The 25,004-nt window shown below is 43.7% G+C and overlaps 1 protein-coding gene across 1 annotated transcript in view; it reads left to right on the top strand.

Moving 5' to 3' along the window:
* Positions 1-3,679: 3,679 nt before the first annotated feature.
* crybg2 (crystallin beta-gamma domain containing 2) overlaps positions 3,680-25,004 on the top strand; it is a 35,349-nt gene continuing 14,024 nt past the window's right edge. The window contains exons 1-6 of the mRNA XM_084032758.1: positions 3,680-3,938; positions 10,722-10,827; positions 14,007-14,162; positions 14,907-17,455; positions 22,489-23,641; positions 24,167-24,946. Coding sequence (XP_083888884.1) covers positions 3,748-3,938; positions 10,722-10,827; positions 14,007-14,162; positions 14,907-17,455; positions 22,489-23,641; positions 24,167-24,946 — 4,935 coding nt within the window. The 5' untranslated portion in view covers positions 3,680-3,747. The remainder of the gene's footprint in view (positions 3,939-10,721; positions 10,828-14,006; positions 14,163-14,906; positions 17,456-22,488; positions 23,642-24,166; positions 24,947-25,004) is intronic.

The following is a 25,004-nucleotide window of genomic DNA, read 5'->3' as shown; positions in this document are numbered from 1 at the left end:
GTTTGATGCCATTTGACAGCAGAAAAACCACCAACATATTTTACATTTTAACGTCTTTAACCATGGTACTTAGGGCTGTAATGATATCAGATTATCATGGTAAGATAACCTCCATTTATTTTTTGTTGTTGTTATTATTATCAGTTACAATTACCCTTAAAGGAACGAGAACAGAATTAATCACAGACAGAATTATGAATCAGATTTTAAAAAGTAGTACATAACTATAAGGTGTTATAACTTTAAACTTTTAAAATAACATCCTATAATTAATAACAATTAACATACACTGGAGGTTTGTGGCAGAATGCTCCTGTCTGTACCTTAAACTCACACACTCACACACACACACACACACTTATGTCAGCTGTTGTGATTCAGTGGACTTGCAACAGTCAAGTGAGGAGTTGCGTCATATACTATATGCCGCACCTTTTATGGACATAAATCAGATCCATACGTTCTCATGTATGACTGCAATGACTTTGATGAAGTTTTGAAATTGGACGCGTTGTGAAGAAAACACGTGTCATCTTACAGTATCAGTAACACTCTGTTTATGTATAGTCTATTTCCCCATCAATGGGGGAAAACTCACCGCTACATCTGCCAGTAAAAGTTTCACTCTAGATATGTGCTATACGTGTTTTTTTTGTTTTAACGTGGCCATTTCCGATTTATTTGTTAAAAGTGTTTTGTGCACGTGGCATAGCATTGAATGCTGTGTATTGTGCTCTATGTCACAAGTTAAGTGTAGATCTGAGATTCACTTTTTTTACTGCACTATTTTAAGAGAAAACAACTAAAAAAAAGTGTGCTTTAAACTTCAAGAAAGGGGTTAAGAATGTACAATATATCTAAAAAGGAAAGGATATTATTGACATTTAAATGTTTTGCATCATAAAATTATAGTAGAATGGTAAAGAAAAAGGTAGGTGATAAGACTATGATTTATTACATAGTCCCCTGGAGCAATGCATTAGTGTAAAGGTGATTCAGAAGCAGTTCCTGTAGCCATGCCCTATTACTTGGAAGAGACTTGCTAATCACCAAACATCTCCCTGGCAGCTGTAACCCTTGAGTTTTATTTGAACGGAACGATTCCAAGGATTATTTATTAAAAGGCGTGTGTGTGTGTTTAACGTGGGTATAAGTGTGGACCGAGAGTGCCAAAGAGACTTTGCTCTGATGCCATTGTTGACTTTCTGTTTTAAGTTCCTGATAGTCAGTGATGTTAACTCTCCTTAGACTCACCAGGGTTCATCGCTTCATCATTGGCTCCGGTTTGACTTGAGGTTGCAGTCGTGTTTTAGTCAGCAGACAAGGCCATATAGATGGGCGTGGGGGAATGACTAAAAGCAAAAGGTTGTGATATTGCAGCAATAAGTAAAAATGGGTCTAAAGGTTTGAGGTATAAAGATAATACATTTTCGTTTCTGTCAAAACATTTAGCCACTTCCTTGAACATAAAGTCGCCCTACCACTGAAAAACGTATTGCAAAATATGTCATTAAGAAAAAAAAGGTATTTAAAGAATGTGCAACAAGTACTCCAATTTGAGAGATGGATGGATGACTGCGTCTAACCCTAACCCCCCTAACCCTAACCCCAACCCCAACACGATCTAACCCCCTTAACCCAAACCCAACCCTAACCCCAACCCCAACTCCAACCCTAACCCTAACCCTAACCCTAACCCTTATTGCCTGGTGCTGGTCAAACAAATCCACAATCATTACCAATACTGGATACACACTATAACGATTTTCTTTAGATATTTAAATATAAAACAGACAAAAAAATCAAAATAAATATATTAATAGTAATATTTTTTATATATATATATATAATTATGGTAGGCCTACAGTGGGTGATATACTTTAAAATAAACCTTTATTATTTAAAGCCCATACAGCACTTTTTTGGGGGGGGGGGGGGGGGGGGGGGGTATGTTGCTGCATACCCCTCTGACACTTTGTAGTTCAGTCCCTGTTCTGCCTGCATAGATTGATTATTTTAGTCTGTTTTATCATGAAATACACAGCAAATTCTGGCAGTGATTTCTAAATGTCACCTAGAGGAAGGAAAAACTTTTTGGTGTTATTTTGATGTTTCATTCGTTCAGTTAGTCCTCACCCAACAAGCAGCACACACTGGAACTGCCGTTTCACCTCCAGCAAGCTGGCAGCGCCACCGTGAGGCAGAGTAAGCCACGTGCATATGAACGTGTGCGGAGTGCATAGCCTCCCCACTAGATGTCGCTGTGCCTCCACTGTGATTGCACACTGTGCTGGTAGACATAATGAGGAGGCATTTCCTAATTGTATAAAATAAGCTGTAAATTCTTATTGCAATTTAATTTCGGCAAACTATTAACTGTCATCATTACTTGTATCATTATTATATCACAGAATGTGTGGTTACCAGCCAGCGTGTGGTGTTGTTCTTACCTTGGGATGTGTCTGTCCTTGTCGCTAGAAAGTTCTCCAGGAGACACCTGACCTAACCGGAAGTACCACCGAGGCACTTTGCCAGCTCTTTGCAGCTGCAGTCACAAAACAGAACTGATCCAAAATGAAATGACCGGAAGTAGGGGGACAGGAAGTGGGGAAGGCAGGTGCCACTATCCCACCAATAACACCCCAGGCCCAATTTGTCGTTGTTGCTGATGTGTGAAATCATCGTACGATTATTATTATTATATTATTATTTGTATAATTATATAAAGAACTATAATTTGAAGTCATCTTGAAGGGTTTATTCCTATTAGTGCCACAAGTGCTCTCAATTATTATCTCCCATTATCTGATATGCATCTTCAAAAACAAACTGCTTGTGTCTGTATTAATGATCAAATATTCAAGGCTATTATATCTATAAAACATGACATAATCAGATATTAGTAAAGTAAAGCGATAAATCCTGTTGCGTTTAGTGCACCGACCTTTATCAAGATGGAATTAAGGATCTTCCATGTGCAGTGGCGGTTCTACACGGGGGCCTACAGGGGCCAGTGCCCCTGTAAAAATGTCCCAGGCCCCCCCTGTGGCCCCCCCAGAGCTGACTGAATAAGCTGACTGAATGATAAAATGAAAATGAAATAAATTGATCAAGTTATTACGATTTTATGCGCTAGCGCCAAAAGCGGAACTAATGTGACTCAGCGCTCTACACGGAATAATTAGAGCGACGCACCCAAACACTGCCTTGCCGGATGCGAGATGAGAGTGAGAACGGCACTTTCCATTTTTTAATGTGCCCCTCTGATCAAACATTGGCCCCACCTTGGCCCCCCCAGTAAAATTTGTCTAGAACCGCCACTGTGTGGGACCTATTTTTCCAGAATAGTGGAAAATAGGAATTTTATTATAAAAGCAATTTAAAAAGTAAATTATCTTATAATTTAATTGATATATCTTTATATGATTTATATTTATATTCAATAATATTGGACCCAGGGTGAGCAGAGAGCTGTCACGGGGAGGCTGTCTGGGATCTGGGTGTTGCTGTTCAGGGGCGTGTCGCCACACCTGAAGTCTGCCTCCTGCACGCAGAGAACATGAGGCGACAGGAGCAGCCGCCACCTGTCAATAAGAAGTGTCAATAAGCCCGGCCAGTTTCCCTCCCACTCCGCGACTATACTTTTCCCATTAGCTGTCCATGAGCCGACCGTCCGCGGGGAAGCAGTAGCCCGAAGAGTCGCCGGTGCCGCGCTGCTCCTCGGTGACATCACGCTCGGTGTTGGAGATGGCGAAGAGCTCACCCAGGAGGTCCCTGAAGAGCCTGTTCTCCCGGAGCACGGTCAACCTTAACGAATCGGTGGAGAAGGATAAAAGCGAGGGGGAGAAGAAGAAGTTCCGGTTCTTGAAGTTCAAGACAAAGCCGAAGAGCGACCCCGCACCGGCGAAGCCGACCAAGGAAGGCCAGCAGTTGCTCAGGTAAGCCTGCAGAAAGTCCTGGATTTCCACCGGCCCGCTTTTCATGCATGTGTCGTATGTCTTCTAATAGAGGAGCATGGAAACTTAAAGTGTGTTTGATTAAACACCCATAATGCACATTCTGTGTGAGTTGTTGGGTTCTCAGTGGAGCCTTCAACGTGTGACATCAGTGCCCTTGTAAGTGAACTCAGATGTCATCAGGCATTAGTCTGTCCAGCAGTCAGTGCAGACATTTATCAGGCGATAAATTATCTTAATGAAGTTAATGACAGTAGAAAGGGGTTCTTTCCTGCAGCATGCCAAAATCCATTTCCCAAGAATGACCATAACTTTGTAGCCGATGGAGTTGATGGTGATTCAGATCGCCCACGGGGGAATTTCTGTCTAGACAGAAGTGTTGAAGAGGGGTGAAATCCATAATAGGCCGGTCCATTCTTTCAGTCATTATGTAATTGTGCAAAAGAGCAAGTGAAGCTGCGGGGAGATGAAATCTCCTTCAGTTCCCTGAAAATCCCTGAGAGTCCTTCAGGGACGTGCGGTAGAAAAAGCGTTTTAGAAAAGTCAAATTGCAGCTGCAGCACAGTGATGCATGTTGTTTATTCAGAGAACAAACGTGTGATTGAGTACCTATTGTAGGGACACGACATAACCTTCCACTGCTTGAACATGATGGAAATCATTTCATCCCTGAACAGACAAGTGTTTGCTAACAAGTTATGCATTTTTATTTTAGAGGCCAACCCGAATGTGAAAGGCACTATTTTGTTAAATGTCCAAATTATCCCCAAATTCCCTCTCTGGGACGGTCAGAAACATTGTATTGTTCTTATATTTTCATAAGAGATATGGAATTTGGCTTTCTTCCCAGTCTTCATCTGCCACTTGTGTAAACATTCACTCAGTGACTTCACACTGTTATTGAATTATGGAAAAAAACACCAGCATCACTTAACAGGCCAGAAAATGAGCTTTGCAACAATATGTTTTTGTATGTGGCATAATTTAACAGAGGTGTCTTAAAGGACTTCATGTAGAAGTACTGATTAAACGTCTTTACTCATATCAAAGTGAACAAGTTCAGGATCTGAAATGTGCTTTAAGTAAAAAGTATCTTAATGAAGGACATTTCTACATTTTTGTAAGGCTAACTGAATCTCACATCATGTTAACAAGAAGAAATTCCCCTCAAATGCATTAAAACGAAAGTAACAAGTCTGGTTTGAAAATGTAAGTAGTAAAAGTACAGATATTAATTAATTAAAAAAATAAAAAAATTTCATACTTTTCGCAGTGGGGGTGTGTGGGTTTTGTGCAACCTCACCCTGGACAGACAGAGGCAGTTCAGCAGTGTCATCTTATAAGTCAAGGTTTAACAATGGAGCCAAAAAAAGTACTTTCACGCTGCGGGTTTGGAAATGAAATGCGAGGAATAGCCTGAAGGTCTCCACTTTGAGGATACAGTGAAGAGGGTGTGGCTAAGGCTCAGCGTGGTGGATGGCATAGTAGGCGTTGTGTTCTAGCTTGCTACACTGTCCCGACCATCCCCGCTCTCCCCATTTCATAATTTGAGGGGACCAGCAGGAACCCCTGTTCATGTTATTTAGATAATTTGTTAACAGTATTATTGATTTTCAAAGTAAAAGTGCTAATGTTATGGAAAAGGAATTGTGAACAAAAGATGCATTCATGATAACTGCGAAGCAGAGGCTGTCTGATAAGAAAGGTGAAAAAAAGATGCAAGATAAATAACAGGATGCTTTGACTTCATGGACTTTTAGGCCTTAATGCCAGAGGCAGGCAGGTTTACAGCTGAGCAATAAAGTCAGTATTGTAAACAGAGCTAGAAACAGCATCTGCTAGCCTGTGATTAGCTCGTGTGTAAACTTTACAGGCTCATTGACAGCATGGATGGATAACTGAACGGACCTACGGGGCACTCAGCTTCAAAATGTCACTCAAAGAGAGACGTCCCAACAAGGAGGAGACTCAAAATGTCCCACAGAAACATGAAAGACTACAAATAGACACAAAAGACCTACAAGGAGACATAAAAAGACTACAAAGAAACACAAACAACTACAAAGACTACAAAGAGACACAAAACAACTACAAAGGGACTCAAAATTACCACACAGAAACATGAAAAGACTACAAATACACACAAAAGAACTATGAAGAGACATACAAAGACTACAAAGAAACACAAACAACTACAAAGACTACAAAAGACACAAAACAACTACAAAGAGACATACAAAGACTACAAAGAAACACAAACAACTACAAAGACTAGACACAAAAGAACTATGAAGAGACATACAAAGACTACAAAGAAACACAAACAACTACAAAGACTACAAATAGACACAAAAGAACTATGAAGAGACATACAAAGACTACAAAGAAACACAAACAACTATAAAGACTACAAATAGACACAAAAGAACTACAAAGAGACATACAAAGACTACAACGAGAAACACAAACAAAGACTACAAAGAAACACAAACAACTACAAAGACTACAAATAGACACAAAAGAACTACAAAGAGACATACAAAGACTACAAAGAAACACAAACAACTACAAAGACTACAGATAGACACAAAAGAACTACAAAGAGACATACAAAGACTACAAAGAAACACAAACAAAGACTACAAAGAAACACAAACAACTACAAAGAGACTCAAAATGTCCCACAGAAACATAGTGAAAGTCTTATGATCCTTAAACAATGATCAGTTACTACCAATATATTTGTGATGACACAATCCCACTGCAAACCACTGTGGTGCTTTTGTTCATCAGTGTCATGATTTCAATTCCGGGTGGAGACGACATGCAACACTTGCACTTGAAATACAAGCACTGCTAGTGTTACACAATGTCGAGCCACTGCCTTTTCACAGTGTGGGTGTTGTAGTTGAGTGCAACCTCACCCTGGACAGACAGAGACACCTGGTAGACCGCAGCTCAGCAGTGTCATGCATGCACGTAACGCACAGTTTTCAGCTTCACCGTGGAAGCCTGAACAATTGATCTCAAGGATACCCGTCGCTCTGTTTGAACCTCAAACAGGTGACGAGGTGGTTCAACAACAAGTCACATGATGGGTAGTCGCCGTCATGTTGTTCGTGTGGTGGTGGCAGGCCGGACCGAGCGGCAGCTCGTGTTTGCGCAAGGACAAAAAAGAGAAATGATGGACTGACAGTGCGAGGACCGCCTTCGCACACAAGAGCCGCACACAGTTATGCTCTTGTTAGCGTCTCATCTCTTCCTGGAAGCGTTTCTATGAGCTTTTCTCTCAAGTGATTTGCTTAATTGTTGACATCATAGATGAATGTCCAAGATAAGCGTCACATCCAGACGGAGACTTAAATCTGTTTTTGTTGTTTGTGGAAGGATTTCGTTTTTAATCCATTGTTAGGGTTTTATCTGGCAAAGTCTTAAGGATTTATTTCCAAGAAATATATCTTGTTTTGACTCCACGGCATCTCATACAGTTGAAGGGGATGTCAAAGTCATAGTGGACTTATTTGACACCTTCCCCCTGCTGTGTGAGAAGACAGTCAGGTTTCAAACATGTCAAACACACCCAGAGTTCTGGCAAGGTTTCGTCCGGGTTTCTGAGTAGAGCTGGGAATCGAAAAAAAAAAAAAAGGTACCGTGCAGAGAAACCTGCCGCTCCACATGCCTGCAGCATTGTCAGGGAAGTGCTAATCAAATACAACAAATACACCATCATTGTGCCAGGGATGCATAGGCAACGTGTTAGTCACAGCTTTTCTTTAAACATCTGACATACATATACAGAACAACCAAGGTTGTGCAACCTGTTGGCTGCTCATATCAGTGGAAATATTGATTATTTTGAGCTGAAAGACATGAAATGGATATCCGTTCCTTAAAAGCATGACTACCCTTGTTTGTTTTTTTGTTGTTATATGAGCTATAAAGGATATGGTGCTGAAATAAAAGTTTTTTGTTCACTGAAACAAAATTAAAGGGGAAACACTACTGATGTTTTACATCAAAGTCTGCTTACAGGTTTTGGGTTATATGACGTATAAAACCTTTTACACATTTTAACCCCAAACCACCATTCTCTCCTAAACCTACGTTGGACGTTTGTTTCAAGCTGAAACTTGCACGCCATCCCCAAGTCCAAAACTGATGCTTGAGGGCTGCTTAGATCGTCATAGTAACCATATTTGACGAGTTGGCAGTGAGAACATGTTGGACACTGATATGATACATCTGCAATAAGCTTAAATCAGCCCTGCCAATGTAAAAATAAAGCAGGGATTAATCAATGAACATTACTTGAGGCCCTAAAATGATATATTTCCCTACATGACTTTCATTTCTTCAGATCTTTTGCATCTATTTGTCTGGAATTCATCCTCGGGGGATGTTTTGCTTTTTCTTGGCTCTTGTCTGGCCCTTATTGACGGACCCCCAGGTTAAACAGCAGCAGAGGAATTCATACAACTGGGTTCAGTGAGGTTCAAGATAGCTTTGTCAGTCAAATCAATACTTGAAGTAAGGGATTGGTGATACTGATGTTCTCATTCAGTCCATTGTGTTTGGTAAAAGATGAGTATTGACTCTAAATGACACCACAGTCTAAAAGATGGCAGTCAGTGTAATATCTGTAACTGTTAACTGTACGCTGTATTTAGAATGTTTTCAGCCCTTTACCTTTCATCAGGTAGCCTCTCTGACGGGACAGTTATATCCATCCATGCTTCCTTCAAAGCCACCAGACTCCTTAGAAGGAAACAGTCATTTTAGCTCACAGAAACAAGAGCTGCTGGTCTACCGCTGCTTTCATCGCTTTGTCTGTTTGTCTGTTTGTTTGTCTGTTTGCGCTATTGTGTGACACAAACACAATCCTGCGTTCTGCAAAGTCAAATTTGTAAAAAGTTTGTTTTTCTTCTGTTGGCCTTGAAGTGAGCATGGACGACAGCTTCATATCCCTGTTGGGAAAATTCAAAATAAAGCGTACAATTAAACAGATTTTTCATTAGTTGCACCTTTCTTGAGGTGACTAACATACAGTTTACTGCTTACATGGCTTCACTCCCAGGGCTGATGGATGAACACCTCATACAACCCCACTTTAACGAAATCACCATCCTCTTTTCAGTGCTGTGATGACTTCTGTTTCCACATTAGAGAATAGTAATATTGTGTATTGTAATCTTAAATATCCATTTAAGGCCAAAACGACCGTGGTAATGAGTCCCGACATCAGTCGCTCGTCGCTCACAAAGTGACAGCTGTGTGCTCTGAACAATGGAAATGGTTGAACATTAACTTTTACTACATCGCTTTCAGACAATGATGTGTGATAGTAGGAAATCCAGCAGTGAGGCCCAGACGGATGACAACGAGGTAGTGATGCTCAGAAACCTTTGTGATTGAGGCCCAATTAAATGGAAGGATGGCCATTTATGTAGGCCAACACATGGAAGGATGGCCTACATAGATGTCTGTTATCTCCCTTCAGTCCTGGTAGGCAGGCTTGCTGTTTCTTTGACTTTATGCTAAGCTAACCTGACTCCAGCTATGTATTTACTATGCAAAAAAAAAAAATGTTGAACTGTGCCTTTTATGATGACCATTTAAGTCCATGTGCGGCTTGCATGTAGCAAAGTATCTGCCAGCTTGTAGATACAGATGCAAATGTGCAAGTTTCGCTGCTGGAGGCTGCACTTTAGTTACCTCCCTCCCTCTCTCTCTCTCTCTCTCTCTCTCTCTCTCTCTCTCTCTCTCTCTCTCTCTCTCTCTCTCCCTCTCTCTCTCTCTCTCTCTCTCTCTCTCTCTCTCTCTCTCTCTCTCTCTCTCTCTCTCTCTCAGTCTGGTTCTTATGCAAACAAACTTCCACCAAATTTTTATTGCGCAGCCGGAGAAAAAGGAAAGAAGGCAGTTACATCCTGTTGAACTGCGTCCAAATCCAGATTCTTCCATTCAGAATGTTGGTGTTGCAAGTTTTGAGACTTTGTGTGATCTTTTTTTGTGTTGACATGTAAACCCGTGTCACACAGGCACAAAGAACAGCTGATTTGCAGCTGTAAATGGAATCGCTTGATTGTGCATGAAAAAAACCCCACCTTGTTGCTGTTTTTGTCCGTCTGTTTATCTTTTTGCATGGTCCTCGTGAGCCTGTCCCATTATATAACACGGAGATGTTTGCTCATCCAGTTGTACAAAGGAAGACCGCCTTCGTGTATAAAGCGACCTTTGTACAGCCGCACACTGACGCCGACGTCCCAAAACATGAGTCAATAAACAAGTGATGGCTGGACAAAGCCGAAATCCTGCTGTTTCACCACCGAGTGGACAGAAAAATGTGCTATCTTAATGTATTAACTTCATTCTGAGGGCATAATGAGCCTCCCCCCCCCCCCCCACATAAAGGTCATATGGCTGTTCTAAAAAACATTCCCTCTCGTTTAGCCGGTTCTATTCAACGTTCCCAGTGATTCACTGCTTTATTCTGCTGAGCAGCATGTTTTCTCGATGCTAAAACCACTGATTATACAGTTATCCTACTGTATAAACAGGATGATATGACCCAGTGGCATGTGTACCCCAATGATATGGGTGATCAGCAATATTATATGTTCAAATGTCTTGTGTGAAAGATAACATAAGGCCTTGAGATGAAAACCACAATATTTATGATTGATGAAATTTGCAAAACAGTCAGATTTGAGCCGAACACGACGGGAGGGTGAAGTGGATTCATTCATTGTAACGTTTTGTGCCCCTCAGTACTGCTGAGCCCAGTAACGCTGCCGAGGGCGGAGGGGCCCGGTATGACGGCATCGCCTCGGACAACAAGAAGACTTCTCTCTATGCCACCGCACCCAGGTCAAAGGTCAGTCAAGCTGTTTGCATTGTCGACCTCTTTTCACACGAACTTTGAGGGAAAATGTTCAGGTTTTTCTCAGACAATGCAGTCGAGCAGGAAAGATTTCTGACTGGATCCACAAATAGCATCATCTAGTTCAGTAGAACCTGATATGAGTAATTATAGCTTGAGGTTTACAAGATTGCCTTTAGCTTTTAAAAGCAAAGCAGCTTTAGAGTCACACATGGTTTTTGTTGCATATCATTTGAGAATCTTTACAGTAGTTATTCTTATTGTGAAAGATGCGGTATCAGATATCTTTTCTGACATATAACAGGTTTCAATTCTAGAAATAGCATAGTTTTGTAGTTATAGTCACAGCATGAGTGTGAAAGTTGGGTGAAGACCATTTCAGGGATGTAAATATGCTTAGTCATCATGGGGATCATCACTCATTTATAAAAATATGGCCTTTAATTACACGGGACCATAACCACTACAATTATAAGCAATGAAAATATGTCAACTGTTCAGTCAAGCTTGTCAATCAAAGGTTGGTGGCCATTTGCCAGACTGATAACCAGTTTTGAAACGTACTGCTTTCCTCTGCCCTAAAATGACTTGAGATTTGATGTATAATCAGTTTCCTCATCAGTTCATCTTGTTGCCAGAGTTTCCTTAATCATTTGAAAAAGTGCTTCATACTTCCACCTGTTGCGTATCTTTCATATTTTAGTTTTGGGTTTGTTCATATGTGTGTTTTGCTCTCAGATAGCCAAACGAGCCTGTATGTTTTCTCTCTCGACTTGCCTGAACACGAGTATCCTTGGGGCTTTGTGAATGTTGGGTAAAATTGCCCCTCTGTTAGATAACTTCATGACCCCCATCTTCAACCGTAACTACCGCTACATTCCATCTGCGGCTCGTCAAATCTCCCTCCGGCTCTTGCTTCCAAACATTTACGCTGCGAACCCCTCCGTCGCAACCGATTTGCTAAATTTTATTTATTTTTTTGTGCTGTCCAGACCTCCTCAAATCAATCCGGATACAATCCGGAGATGCCAGAAGTGGATTTGTGCTGAGTGTACAAGTCCTAATATATATATAAGCACAATCTTCCTCATAGTACTACATGCATCCATCGGTATTTAATCACTCTAAATTACCACACTTATAATCTCAATTGGGTTACACCCACCAAAAGACGTACAACTGCCATACAGGACTCAACTCTAGAGGGCGCCATAACTAAACAAATACATAAAGACATTTCATATCACTTGTGATTATTGTGTGTACTATGTCCACAATGTTATAGTGTACTTATATCTGCATTACTCTGCCCTGCCTGCAGTAGATATTACACAGAATAAGACACAGCAACAGGTGAATTACACCAAAGATGTTATTCCCTCCAGAAGGGGGCGCCAGCGTTTCACTAAACAGCTGCATTGGCGTGAAGACCAATTCTGGTCCGACTGCTTTGCAGCTGAGACCTGCAGGACAGATGCTGTGGAGGAACAAAGTAGTCCCGCAAATGTATTTTACACACAGAGCTGTGATCCATTGGTTTGGCAGATGCTACATGCTGAGCAGCATATGAGCAGGAAAGTCAAGCTCTCAAAATCAAAGTCGATCGATTTGAAACCATCGCTTTGTTTGAACGACTTTAAAAAAAGGGCGTCGTGATTCACGGCACCTGCATGGCTTTGATGAGCAGCAGACCAAAACATAAGCTTATCAAAGTGTTGCAATGTGGGAGGCCTTCTGGGGGGCATGGGTCATTTCAGGTGGCTTCGGGAATGAAAGGTGATTCAGGTTTTTGATGTTTGAGGTTTGAAACACGATGAACCATGCCGGTCTTTTTTTTTTTTAAGCTGCTTCATCCACTGATGATCCTGTGCTGCTGCTCAAGGGAGCTGAATTTTTTTTTTTCGTTGTGTTTTAATGTCAACAGTGCTGACATAATTAAGTTTCCACTCCTCATCTCAACTAATAGGTGCTGATGTGACCACCTGACAGCTGCGGTTTCTTTCGTGACAACTGCTGAACAGTGTGATGTGTGCATGCATGGCTCTGGGGCTACAAAGATAATAAAAAAAAACTATTGATAAAGTATGATTATTTTATTTTAAGGAAAAAAAACTGTAAATATGTTTTTGTGCATTTAACAATGCAAGCTTTAACTTGACTTGCATTTAATTATAGAAATTAAGTGTTTCATCCCATGCTTCGTATTTGTAGTTGATATCCTGCGTTACTTACAGCAATGCATTTAAAAAAGTTTTATTACTGTTGTGTGCTTACGAATAAACACCTGAATGTCCTAGACGTCCACTGCAGCCTCAAGTCTCCACCTTGTCTAGAAAGAAGAATTTGAAAGGCACACCCTGTCAGAAACCTGGCAGATGGCAGCGACCTTCGTGCCTCGTGTTCCATTCTCCTTTGTCGTCACGTAATCACCGGAAAAGCATCGCCTCTATCCTCGCCTGCAGGAGCACGCTTATGTGTCCTTTTGAAAGGATCTGATAAGGGATAGGTGGCTCATACTGGCCAGATTTAACACATTTGGTTATGACCTGCAAGATCTATATACCCTAAACGACACATATCACAATTTGGGGACACCATATTGTATTCTATGTTATTTGCTATCTATCTATGGGGGGCTACGGGCTAATTAACAGTATAGATAAGTGACATTCAAGGACAGGATGTGGCCTAATTAAAAGGAAAACACCTCCAATTTGTGGTTTTTTTGCCAGCAGCTACCAGGTTAAGTAGATCGTGTTCCACGAGTCTTTCATTTTTTTAAAGGGTGGAGCAGCTTTTACTCCGTGGTATGAAGTTAGGGTGTCAGCTGTGGTAAGGTGCAAGGAGGAATTCACTGTGCAACATCCTCATTGTTAGCGGTGAAAGATTTGGAAGCATTTGCATAATTATGTTTTGGCAAGAGTTAAAAATTAGGTGTGAAGGATATGCATTATGATTTAATTGACTGATTTATTTCATTCAATAAAACGTCAATTATTGATCATCATATACAGATCTAGTTAAGGCAATATATTTTTTTTTCCTTCGGGATTTTATGAAGTCATATGCGTAAATAATTTTTTTTTTATTTAAATAGATGTTTTTAAACTTGCGTTTATTGTCTTGCATTTCTTCTCCCTGTTTCACTTCCCATCCCTCCCTCTTCTTCTCAGGGCAAAGAATTCAGCTACTCAGAGTTGGACCTTCGTAAGCCCAAACGGTTTGCGACCTTCTCCTTCGGTTTTGGAAAGAAGAAGAAGAATGATCAACAGACCATGTCTAAGAGCACCTTTAGCCTTCGGAAAACTGGCATTGAGGAGCAAGAGGAGGTAACCCTGTCTCCCTCAGTGTTGTGTTCCATGTGTGACAAATACATTTCTTTGGTGTGTCATCTATAGCAATATGATCATATTGTTGTGTCTGATTTATCCACAGCCCCAGTTTGTAATTACTAGTGCAGGGTTAAGTGTTTGTTTTTCTAGGAAAAAGAAAAGAAATATACCCAGGGCAATCTTTCAAAACCCCAGATGGTTGTGTAGAGCCGTTTTGAAGACTTTCCCAGAAGTGTTGTGTGTCCATCTGGACACGACTCAATTAAGATAATATCCAGAAACGGCATATTTCCTCATGTTTAAAATGTGAAACTTGTAAAAAATATCTTGCCATAGGGATGAAACTACAAAGAATCATTGCCCAAACCTAGCAGCTAAAGCTAGATTTAGCTAAAGCTAGATTTAGCTGCTAGCATTTAGCAGCTAATCAGGCTCATATTTCTCTTAGTTGGTGGCCAATTAAACAATAATGATGTTTCAAGTCTGCTGGATGTATAAATAAGTACTGTAACTTTGCAAACAAGTTGGCAAATCAACTTAACAGGATGATGTGTCAAACTTGTTTGCCCTGCCCCCAACTGCCCAAAACCAGTAATTGCAGGTTTAACGTTTCTAAAGACAAGTGTTTGGAAATATTAACAGGGCTTTATTTTTCAGAATGACATGTTGCTTTGCCCATATGAGAGGTAATGAGCTTATTCATATCTACATTATTAAACTCTGTTAATGATCATCTCCTAGGCTCCTCCGGACCTCAGTCAGATGGATCTGGATCAGCCCGATGCGAAGACGATGTTCACCATGTCTCAACCAGAGCTGGAGACCACCGACCAATTCAACATCCCTTCTCTTCCTCCTGTGGCCACAAACCAATCCTATTTCCCTAACCAATCGGAGCCATCCGTCACCTTAAACACCCAACCGGAAGCGACGGCGCCTTTGACGAATGGCTCCGACTTTCTTGATGTACGCGAGGAACCTGAGAAGGCCCCGATCGCTACCATGCCTGAGCTGCAGCTGGATTATCCAAACTCTTCAGAGGAGGAAGGGAACACTCCTGTTGATGATAACTCTGATACTTCCACCCCCACGACTCTTAGGGAAACCAGCTCTGCTGTCGACGACCCGAGCTTTCCAGCGAGCCAGCCTCCTGTGGCTCTCAACACCTGGGAGCACGAGGCTGACTCGGACGCCACCATCAATGGCCCCAATGACATCCTCCAGCAGTCTCACACAAATACAGAAATCTCTCTTCCCGACTCCACCAGAGTCACATTATCACATCCTCAGCCTGGTGCCACCGACGTCACTGACATTACAACTGGTAAACTCTCCCCGGGAAGTGTCGACTCCAAAATTGACAACTCAACCGTGGAGTCGACGCCTGTTCCAGACTCCGGTCCCGACTCAGACTCTGCTCCTATCCATGAAGAAGTCTCTGAGAGATCCCTTCCCGAAACTGCCACGGGAGTGCCCGCCACCTTGGCTGTTAACGGCGAGGAGACCACTCCAGCCGCCAGCCAAGACGCGGTTTACGGAGCGCTGTACGAGACGCTCTTCCCCCAGAGTTTTAGCTCGGAGGTGTTGTCGTCACTGTCGAACCCGCCGCCTCCGATTTCCACCGAAATAAGGCGCCTTCACGCTAAATCAGACCCCGTCATGGTGAAAACCCTTAATGAAGGCCACACGGAGACTAACCTGATATACTCTCGCCCGTCAGCCTCACGTGTCCGCGCTTACACAGACGTGAACGCCACCTTGAGTGACAGAGAGAGGGCGTATTCCAGCGAGAGCTGGACCTCTTACCAAATGTACACTGCTTCAGATCCTCAAAGAGACCCAGACGTTTACAGATATCTACTTCCCTCTGAATCACGTGATACAACGAGTCGCTCAGAGATGAAATCGGCCGGTTTTAGCCTCGCTCAGGACAATGTCGGGTCAGTCCCCATGGCTGAAAGCCCTACCCCTCCCGTTTCTGACTATGTAATGTCCCAGGGGAGAGACACTCAGGTTACGGACACCAAACGGAGAGCAATTCTAGTCAAAGAGTTAGTCACAGGCGAAGCGAGCTGCAAGCCTGTCTGTCCCTCTCCTGTCTGTCCCTCTCCGGTGCCCGAAGAAATGAGCCCACCGAAGCGCCTTGAGATAAGAGTCGAAACGAGTGAGATATTCTTCCCTCCAGACAGACAGACGGATGGGTCCGAGGGGGCTTTGAGTCCGGCGTATCTGAGCGTGGGATCGGATGACGGCAGCGCCGTGGAGATCTACTACAGCGCTGAAGAGGACAGCACGGACGAAGAGATGTACACGGTGGACGAGCAAGAAGCGACTTACATGGGAGGCGAGGCGAGAGAGGCCTGGTCTCCTCAGCGGGCGGAGGTCACAGAAAGAGGGGTGAGCAAGAGAGACGAGGGAGGATATCAGGTGGTTGTTGTTAAAATACAGCACGAGGGAGGCAGAGGGGCCAATGAGGAAGAAGAGTCTAATAGCCGAATTGAAGTGGAGCAACGAGCCGGGGGTCAGAGGTCAGAGGCTCAAGTGCGGGAGGGTGAAAGGTCTGAGTGTCTCGTTGGCAGCGATGCAGAGAGTCGGGAGGAGGAAGTGGCAACCGCGGTGTTGCCACGGGTGGAAGAAGAGGGGGAGGAGGGGTTAGCCGCCACACCGGTTCAGCAGGTGAACACGATGGTATGCGACTTTGCTCCACCCGCCTGTGAGCCGCACGGGGCGGGGGAGGGGTCGGAGGGAAACTGGAGCAGGGAATCGGAAACAGAAGACCACCCCGATGGAGAAAATCAACCCCCGAACCAGGGGATACAATATCTGGCACACAAAGAAATAATAAGTTCTGAACACGTACGTGCTGCATCCAGTAACACAAGAGAGGAAGACGGGATCACACCCACATTTAGAGAGGCAGAAGAGCGAGTTCCACCGACTGCAGAGGCAGGCCGGTTAAGCCAAGCGAGCAAACGCAGCACGGAAAGCGGCGGCGACACTCCGGCCGCCGCACTCACAGATGCAAACGCTGGAGTGGAGGTTGTCACGGCCGGTCTGACACACGGCGGCGAGCTGAGATCGGACGCCACAGAGGGCGAACACAATAGGGCTCCGCGTAGTGAGTGGGAGGATACATTTACACAGAGCGCAGAGGGAACCAGGAGGGAGCAGGAACAGGTGGCAGTCGAGCCGTCGGCCCTGAACGCAGACGCACGCCGTCCCGAACCCGAAGCTGCAGAGAGACATCCGGCAGAGAGACAGGCAGAGGCGCGACCCAACCTGAATCAGGAGTAAGTGTTGGCCTATTCATCTTTTGTTAAAATCAGATTTGGTGTCAAGGCCTGCAGGGCGTTCTGGATCTGAACTCAACACAACTGAAAGTACGTGAAAGAACAAGTTGGTGTAATAAGCCCTTAACTCTAATTGGCAGTTTAGGGGGCATTAAGGGAAAGGGCAGCAGGAGAGAGTTCTTTTACATACTGAACGCTGTCATTTAGGAAATTGCAGCTGTGGAGCTTCTGTGTTGGAATGTGAAACACGTAGCCGGAGGGGTTGGTTGGACACGTAAGGGAGCGTTGATTTCTTCTTAATGTAAATCGATATACAGCCAAGATTATACACTTTAAATTAGTAGCTTTAACAGGAAGGCCCTGAAACGTGTGACGGCTCCACATTGGCTCTGATTAAAAACAAACAAAACAAGACTTGTCCACCAACAAGTTTGGAACACACCCTTTTAAATGCACCACGTGTTAAGTGATAAAACCCAGGATCACCGTCACATACCCTCAGCTCTGTGACATTATTGACTGATTGACTGATCCTTGAGCATGTGCAGTCCACGGATCGCCTGTCATCTTTATTTGTTCAACCATGTGCTCAGTACAATAAGGTTAGAGTATTGATCTGTGGTCACTTGATGCAGCATATTTAAAAATAATAATAATAATCATATATGTATATATATTTATGATTTTTAAATAAGATCAGATCCAAACACTCAACATCTTAAACTTCAACTACTGATATTTTCATTGTCGTTTCAATGTATCAATATTTTTTTTCTTTTAACCAATCGACCGTTTCATGAAAATAGTGTGAAATGCACATCAGAAGTTTCCCAGAGGCCTCAGTCTGATTGTCCTCTCTGCCAAACAGTCAAAGATAATACAATAATATGAAACAGAGGAAAGACATTTTTGCCTAATTAATGTATTCATTAATTTAAATAAAACATTTTTACACCCACCTTTCTAGCCTAAAATGGGTCAATGATACTTAAAAGATACATTTTGGAGTCTCATTTTCCATATTGCCATCAGATTTGGTCATTTCTTGCACCACTGCCTCCTTCCCACCAATATTTACTCTCTCCATCTCCCCAGCCCTTCCTATTCTTACACTTAAGGCTGACATTTGACCATGGCTGTCTTTTGTTCTGCTGTCTTTTGTTCTGCCTGATGATGGAGAAGAAGATAAGATTTTCGGAGGAATTTGTGGCACGTGATGACAGCTACAGACATGAAAACAAAGCGGGATTTTAATGTCGTACACAATAAAAAAAAATCTTCCTCACTCTACTCACAATATAAATATATCATATTCTTTTAGATCACAAGATGGCAGCAAAGATGTGTCATTACTGGAGTTGAAGGCTGAAAGCAGCACATGGCCGTACCAACACAAAGAAATAGGAGACAGTAGGGAAGAAAAGTGTATATAGTATTAAAACAACCTGTTTTATTTGTTAATCCAAAGCTTAACGCATTTTTCCAAGCGGGGACTTTATAATTGGCTTTTTATTCATGCATTATAAGGGGTTTTGTTGAACTCTATTCAAGTTGAGTTCAGGTGAAATACCAACATAACAAACATCCATCACATGTCAACAACTCCTCCGTTTAAAACAACACCTTTTCTGGTGCTCATGAAAGATGAGGCATTTGGCCAGCCACACCTTTCTGACAGGGTTCTGACAGGGTAACACTGGGCAGGGTAAAACTGGGCATCCCCACAGGAAATGACCCAGGACCCCCCCCCAACCTCACTCAATCTAGTGTCTAGTGGTGAAGAAACTTTCTACCTTTTGGAATTAGATCTGGCAATGAACTTTCCTTGGTGTTTGTTTCCTTCCCAAATGGGAAGGAGACGACGGTGTTTCTACGACGATAAGATCTGAAGCCAGTTGAGCCACTTGTTGGTGTTTAGTCAGAATTGTGCAGTGGCAGCTTTGTCCTTTTGTGTTCCTTTCATGTGTGACAGACTGGCTGTGGATTTACAGCTTTGTTGAAAGTGGAATGAGGAATTAGTGGAGGATTCCCTCTGTTGTAAACATCTTCTGGCCGAAGTAGGCAACCGAGCAAGAGTTTTTTGGAAATGTTTAAGCACCCTCTCATCCACATGCCAAATTACCTCTTTATCCAGGTGGAAACCTCCAGTCATGAAAAGTGAGGCCAATGCTGATGTGCCTTAAAATTGCATCTCTCTACTGGCCATCAGGGGGCGACTCATCTGGTTTCAAATAGAAGTCTGATTGCATGGAAGTCTATGAGAAAATGACCCTACCTCTCACTTGATTTATACCTCAGTAAACATGAACTTTGTGGTCTTAATCACTAGTTTCCAGTCTTCTGGTTCTGGATCCAGATCCAGTAAGGGTGCAACTTGTATTTGCCAGATCCACCCGTCGCTCCTCCGCAGTCCAAATATGGTCACTTCCTTCACTGGTTGCGGAAAAATCCAACATGGTGACGGTCAAAATGCTGAATCCGAGGCTTCAGAACCGTAGTGCACAAACCTGGTGCACACATTACCCACAACACAACACCATAACCAGCTGTTCATCGCTTCCGGTCAGCAGTGGCTATTTCTTCAGCCCCAGCTGACGCGGACTCAAATGACATCACTTGAGGCATTGAACCCGAGTGCCTCACAGCTTCCTCCGGAGCAGAAAACCACAGAAGGCATCTTACAGCTTTTTATTTCTCATAATAATTAGATTAAACACAGGGCAGTGGACTTGTGAATAATGGTTGCGGTTGCCTTTAACACTGTGATTGATGATGTTTAAATCGCACTTGATCTCTGAGCTCAAGCTGGCGAGCTCGCTGGTGTTTGACAGCCAGACAGATGGTAGAAATCTAAACAGTCACACTGCTGTTCACACAGTAAACCATTCTTTAATCCTCTGCAGATATGTAGAGAGGCTGAACCAGAGAACTGGCTAATGGGGAACACATGCATTCAATAGAGAGAAATCTTATATTTTAAGTTTTTGTTTTCGTCCCGTGATGCTAGAAGGAAACACATTTTAGTCCTGGTGGCCTCGCGTGAGGTAGCGACAGCCTGCGTTTGTTCTGCACGCTTGAAGTCATCTGTTTGCACAGAACTCAGCCTGGCAAAAGTTCAAAATCAATACCGGTATTAACGAAGGCTCCGTACTGCCTCCAGGATGTACTTAGAAAAGAGTAAGCATCCTAAACATCCTGCTGCAATGTTTTGGTATGTACTTGGTTGTAATTCTCTGGCCGAGATGCCTTGACAGGGGAGTTTTTCAAACAAAACTAGTGTTGTGCATGCTAGGCTTGGTCCTTAGACGGCCTTTAAGTGTGGACAGCGGCCACATTCCAACATTCAAGGCTTGGTCCTTAGACGGCCTTTAAGTGTGGACAGCGGCCACATTCTAACATTCTATTTTTTTGCCATGTATTTGGCTAAGAACTTACTTTGAATCTCAGAGCTGCATAACCGGACGAGACGGAAAGCTGCAAATTACACCATACTTTGCATAATATGCGACGTGTTGCTTTCATGTTCACATTCCCCAAGTGTCATTGCATGGGTCCGTACATGTTCCTGCACACGTGTGTGTGTGTGCGTAGGTTTGATTTACAGGTGCAAAGTATGTCTCTGTACATCGAAGACAATATCCTCTTGTAGAGTGTGCTGTGCCTCTGCAGCCTATGAGGAGGTTTAGGATCGCTGCCAAAACTAGGTGTGGCTCCGTGGTCGGAGCAGCAATGTACTCCAAGTCCTATTCCTATGTCTGCCACTCTTGCTTTTAATATAATAATGTTATATGTTTATTAAGAGCTACTATTCTATAGGTTTGAACTTCAGCCAAAGACGAGAGTTATGAAGTATACAAAAGTATCCTGTACGAGAACAAGTCATTTGATTTAGACATTAAAATTGGGATTTTATGAAGTTGGGGGACGTATGAGAGCCAGATATTTAAAAAAAGCAATGATCTTAATTAAAGCACCAGAGGCGCAAGTCCAACCGTGAGTCTGAGAAGTGAAGCCAAAGTTGAAGTTCCTTAAACTTGCATTTTCTCTCATGGCCATCTGTAAAAAGAAGTCTTATTGCATGGAAGTCTATTTATTTATTTATTATCTCAGTAAACATGAGTTTACAGTTTCAAGTCTTCTCCAATACAGCGTGATGTTCATTTAGTAAAAGATGGTCCCATTTAGAGTCAGATAGATGATAAAGCATGACATGTTAGGGCATGGCTACCTTGTGATTGACGGGTTGCTACCACAATGTTGTCCGGTCTGGGAGTTGTTTTGCTTTTTTCAGAGTTTGGAACGCTTCCTCCAGAGCTACAGAATACATAATACAACTGAGTTGTGCTACTTGTGCAAAATCCCCATTATAATGCATATATGTCCTTTTTTTCCCCCTTCAAAATTGGATGTAAATTAATATATTCTTGATTCTGTAAACATACAGCCTCTTAATGTTATAATCAAGCCTCTCACATGAAACTGTAGAGCAGCTCGGTTTACAGATGCTCCTATTTGACGGCGTTCTTTTAAAGTGTGGGTAGTTTTGCTGGACAAGTGAGTGTTGAATGACAGGAAAAGAAAACACACACCAAATTGTTTGCTGAGCAAACTTCATGTGCTGTAACTGCAGATTTGACTATGAGTAGCCCTGAATTGTCAGCTGACAGCATTTTGTTTACAAACTCAATGTTGGTTTTCTGTGTTTGTGCAGAGTAAAGGGAATCCAGCTGCTTCATTTAAAACGTGTTACTCCGAACATCCAGTGTCTAGTAGAAATTTTTAATTATTTTTAACGATTACATGTGTCAACTGCAGATAAAAAACAGTCATACAGCTGAGCTGTGTGCACGCAAGTTAGGATACTCAAAGCTTGCTTTGTTGTGATTTGCATTGTCGGCGTTGCATGACCACCACACCCTGAAGGCCATGCTGTACTTGATACACTGTGGACCAGTTTCTATTGTTAAATCGTACTCTTGCTCATTCGTCTCTATTTTTGGCATCTTTGCTTCTTTTTCTTTGTATTTCTGCAGGACCCCGACGTCCACCGCGACTTCAGGAGTCTCTGCTTCAGTAAATCAGCCGCCTGAAGCCCACCAGGAATCGGCCGACGAAATGAATTCAGGCTACAGCAGCCTGAGCACCAAACTGTCCCTGAAGGGTTCATCGCCCCCCAAGGAGGACGAATACAAATCTCGTTTCCGTAAAGTATCTCTGGTCAGTGAGACCGGTGACACCGAGGGCAGCCAGGACACAGTGGACTTCAGCAACACAAGCGTCACCGACTCAAATGGAACAGAAACCAGCTCCGACTACAGATGGAGGAATAGATTTGATGGGGTCTCTCAGTACAGACCCTACCAAATGGAGAATTCCTCCTCTCCTGATTCGCTGAGCCACAGAATGTCTGACTCCTACTCCAGCGCCTCTTACTCGTCTGCTCTCCCCGAGGCTTCGGCATACAAACATCTCACAAGCTCCTCCTCCTCTCCGGGGGAACTCATTACCCTTGGCAACAGACTGAGTGACATGACCAAAGTGGATCTGAGCCACGAGAGCGAGCCAGCGGGAGAACTGAGAGATGAGTGGAGGAGGAGTATGCCGTGGCAGGAGGAGCTTGCTGCACCTGCAGGTGAAAGAGAGGGACGGGGAGAGGGAGAGCCAGTGAGGATAAAGTCACGTTGGGAGACACAAGAGCTCCCTGAGTCCGGCTACTACTCGACACTACAGACCAGCCTCGACCCCATCGGTTTCCAGGACGACGACAGCGACTCATCCCTTTTCAGTGGAGTGTTCAAGGCCACGCTTGTGGAGCTGGTCTCCGAACCCGCAGCTCCCCACTCCACTCCCCCCGCCACCCCCGAGGAAGACTCCCCCATCCAGTTTGACATGGATAACCTGGTGGACACCCTGAAGAGCATGGGACCTTCCCTGCGGCCCAGGAACCCGGGCCTACGCGGCCCCCCTCCGGTCCTCATCTCCTCCCTGGCACCGATCGTGGAGGATGCTGCCAGTCCCGTCACCGCTGGGCTCCCGGTCTCCGTCACCAGTCCCACGAAAAAGTTGGAAGTGAGGGAGCCTGGCGAGTCCCTCAAAGGACTTTACACTCTGCCTGATGACCTGGGACTGAAGAGGAACACCTCCAGAGATACTCGCTCACCACTGGAGCTGATGAAGCAGAGCCAGGTACAGCGACTGTCTTTGCTTAGTGAAAACCTTCATATCTCCAAAATGTAAATTATGCTTACATTCCTCCCAAAAAAAAAGCAGTGTATTGTTAATTTTCTCCTTATTGCATGAATCATATTAAGTCCGATTTTTCTGGTTGTGTAACTTTCATTGCTTGTTAGACGTTATTTAACAAAATGTAGTCTTTCATCGTTAGTGGTTTGACCTGCTTTTCTAATTATGTTTCCACATTTAACAATGTTTTAATGGCCCCAGACTGGAGAATTGGCACCAGCAATTATTTACCTTGTCACAGCCGACATCTAACATTTGCACTTTGAAATGTGCTGTGTAATGTTGATGATTACACGTTTTAATGCAGTCAACAAGTTAAACCACCCCCTCTTCATTATATTGTGTTGGAGGCAGACATCTCAGAGACTAATATCTCAAAACCAATCTGCATGACAAAATCCGTCTGCCTGGTTAGTTTAGTTTTTTTAGGAATGTTTTTATATAACATGTTGCTCTCCTCCCCTGCAGGACCAGCAGCCGCCTGGAACAAGAGGCCTGAACTTGCCCCTCAGAGCATCTGCTTCCAACAGCTTAGTAATGAGGAAGTCCTCAGACTCTTCTACTGAGGAACTAAAATCCCCACTGCTGAACGGAAATGGACTACTTCCGCCTTCCGGCTCTGGCTCTCGCCTGGACCACAGCGTCATCTTCGGAGGTCACAGGTCGTCGTCCATCGATCAGACTTTGGAAAACGGAAAAGCCCATCGCCCGCTCTTCCGCACCGGCTCGCTCCCTGACACGGGGCCTTCAAACGACCGCATGAGTGTGGGAGCCAAGGAGTTTGGTGACCTTGGCACCAGAACAGAACCAGCAGGGTCCCGCTTTGACCGTTTCTCCTTCCTTTTGAACTCCCCCCCGTCCTCGCTGGGCTCCATGACGGGGGTTGAAGACCACAACTCCCATTTCGGTCGGCCTCTGATGGCGGGCATCGGCTCGCCGCCTTCCAGCGGCAGTCCCACCCGCCTCCTGAGCCCCACCGGCTCCATAGACACCCAGAGGCTGTACACCACCACAGACTCCCCCTTATCGATGTTTGGCCAGACACAGGGGATGGGGATGGGGATGGGTGTGGGTTCTGGACCACCGAGCAATCCCATCCTGCAGAGGAGCTTCAGCAGCGAGGGCACAGCGGGAGTCCAGCACACTTCATTGTTCAACAGTATGCACGGAGGGTCTCAGTTCCAGAGCCAAGAACTGGAGCCTGAGAAGAATTTAGTGTCGAAGTACAGGGCCTTCCCTGATGCTTATGTGAGTATTACTAATATAATATCAGATAAAGTTGCATGATGTTGCTGAGGATTCTAAT

Source organism: Eutrigla gurnardus, assembly GCF_963514095.1.
Source record: "Eutrigla gurnardus genome assembly, chromosome: 17".
NCBI classification, from domain to species: Eukaryota; Metazoa; Chordata; class Actinopteri; order Perciformes; family Triglidae; genus Eutrigla; species Eutrigla gurnardus.
Note: the sequence above shows the minus strand (reverse complement) of the source record. Positions and strands in the feature narration are given on the sequence as shown.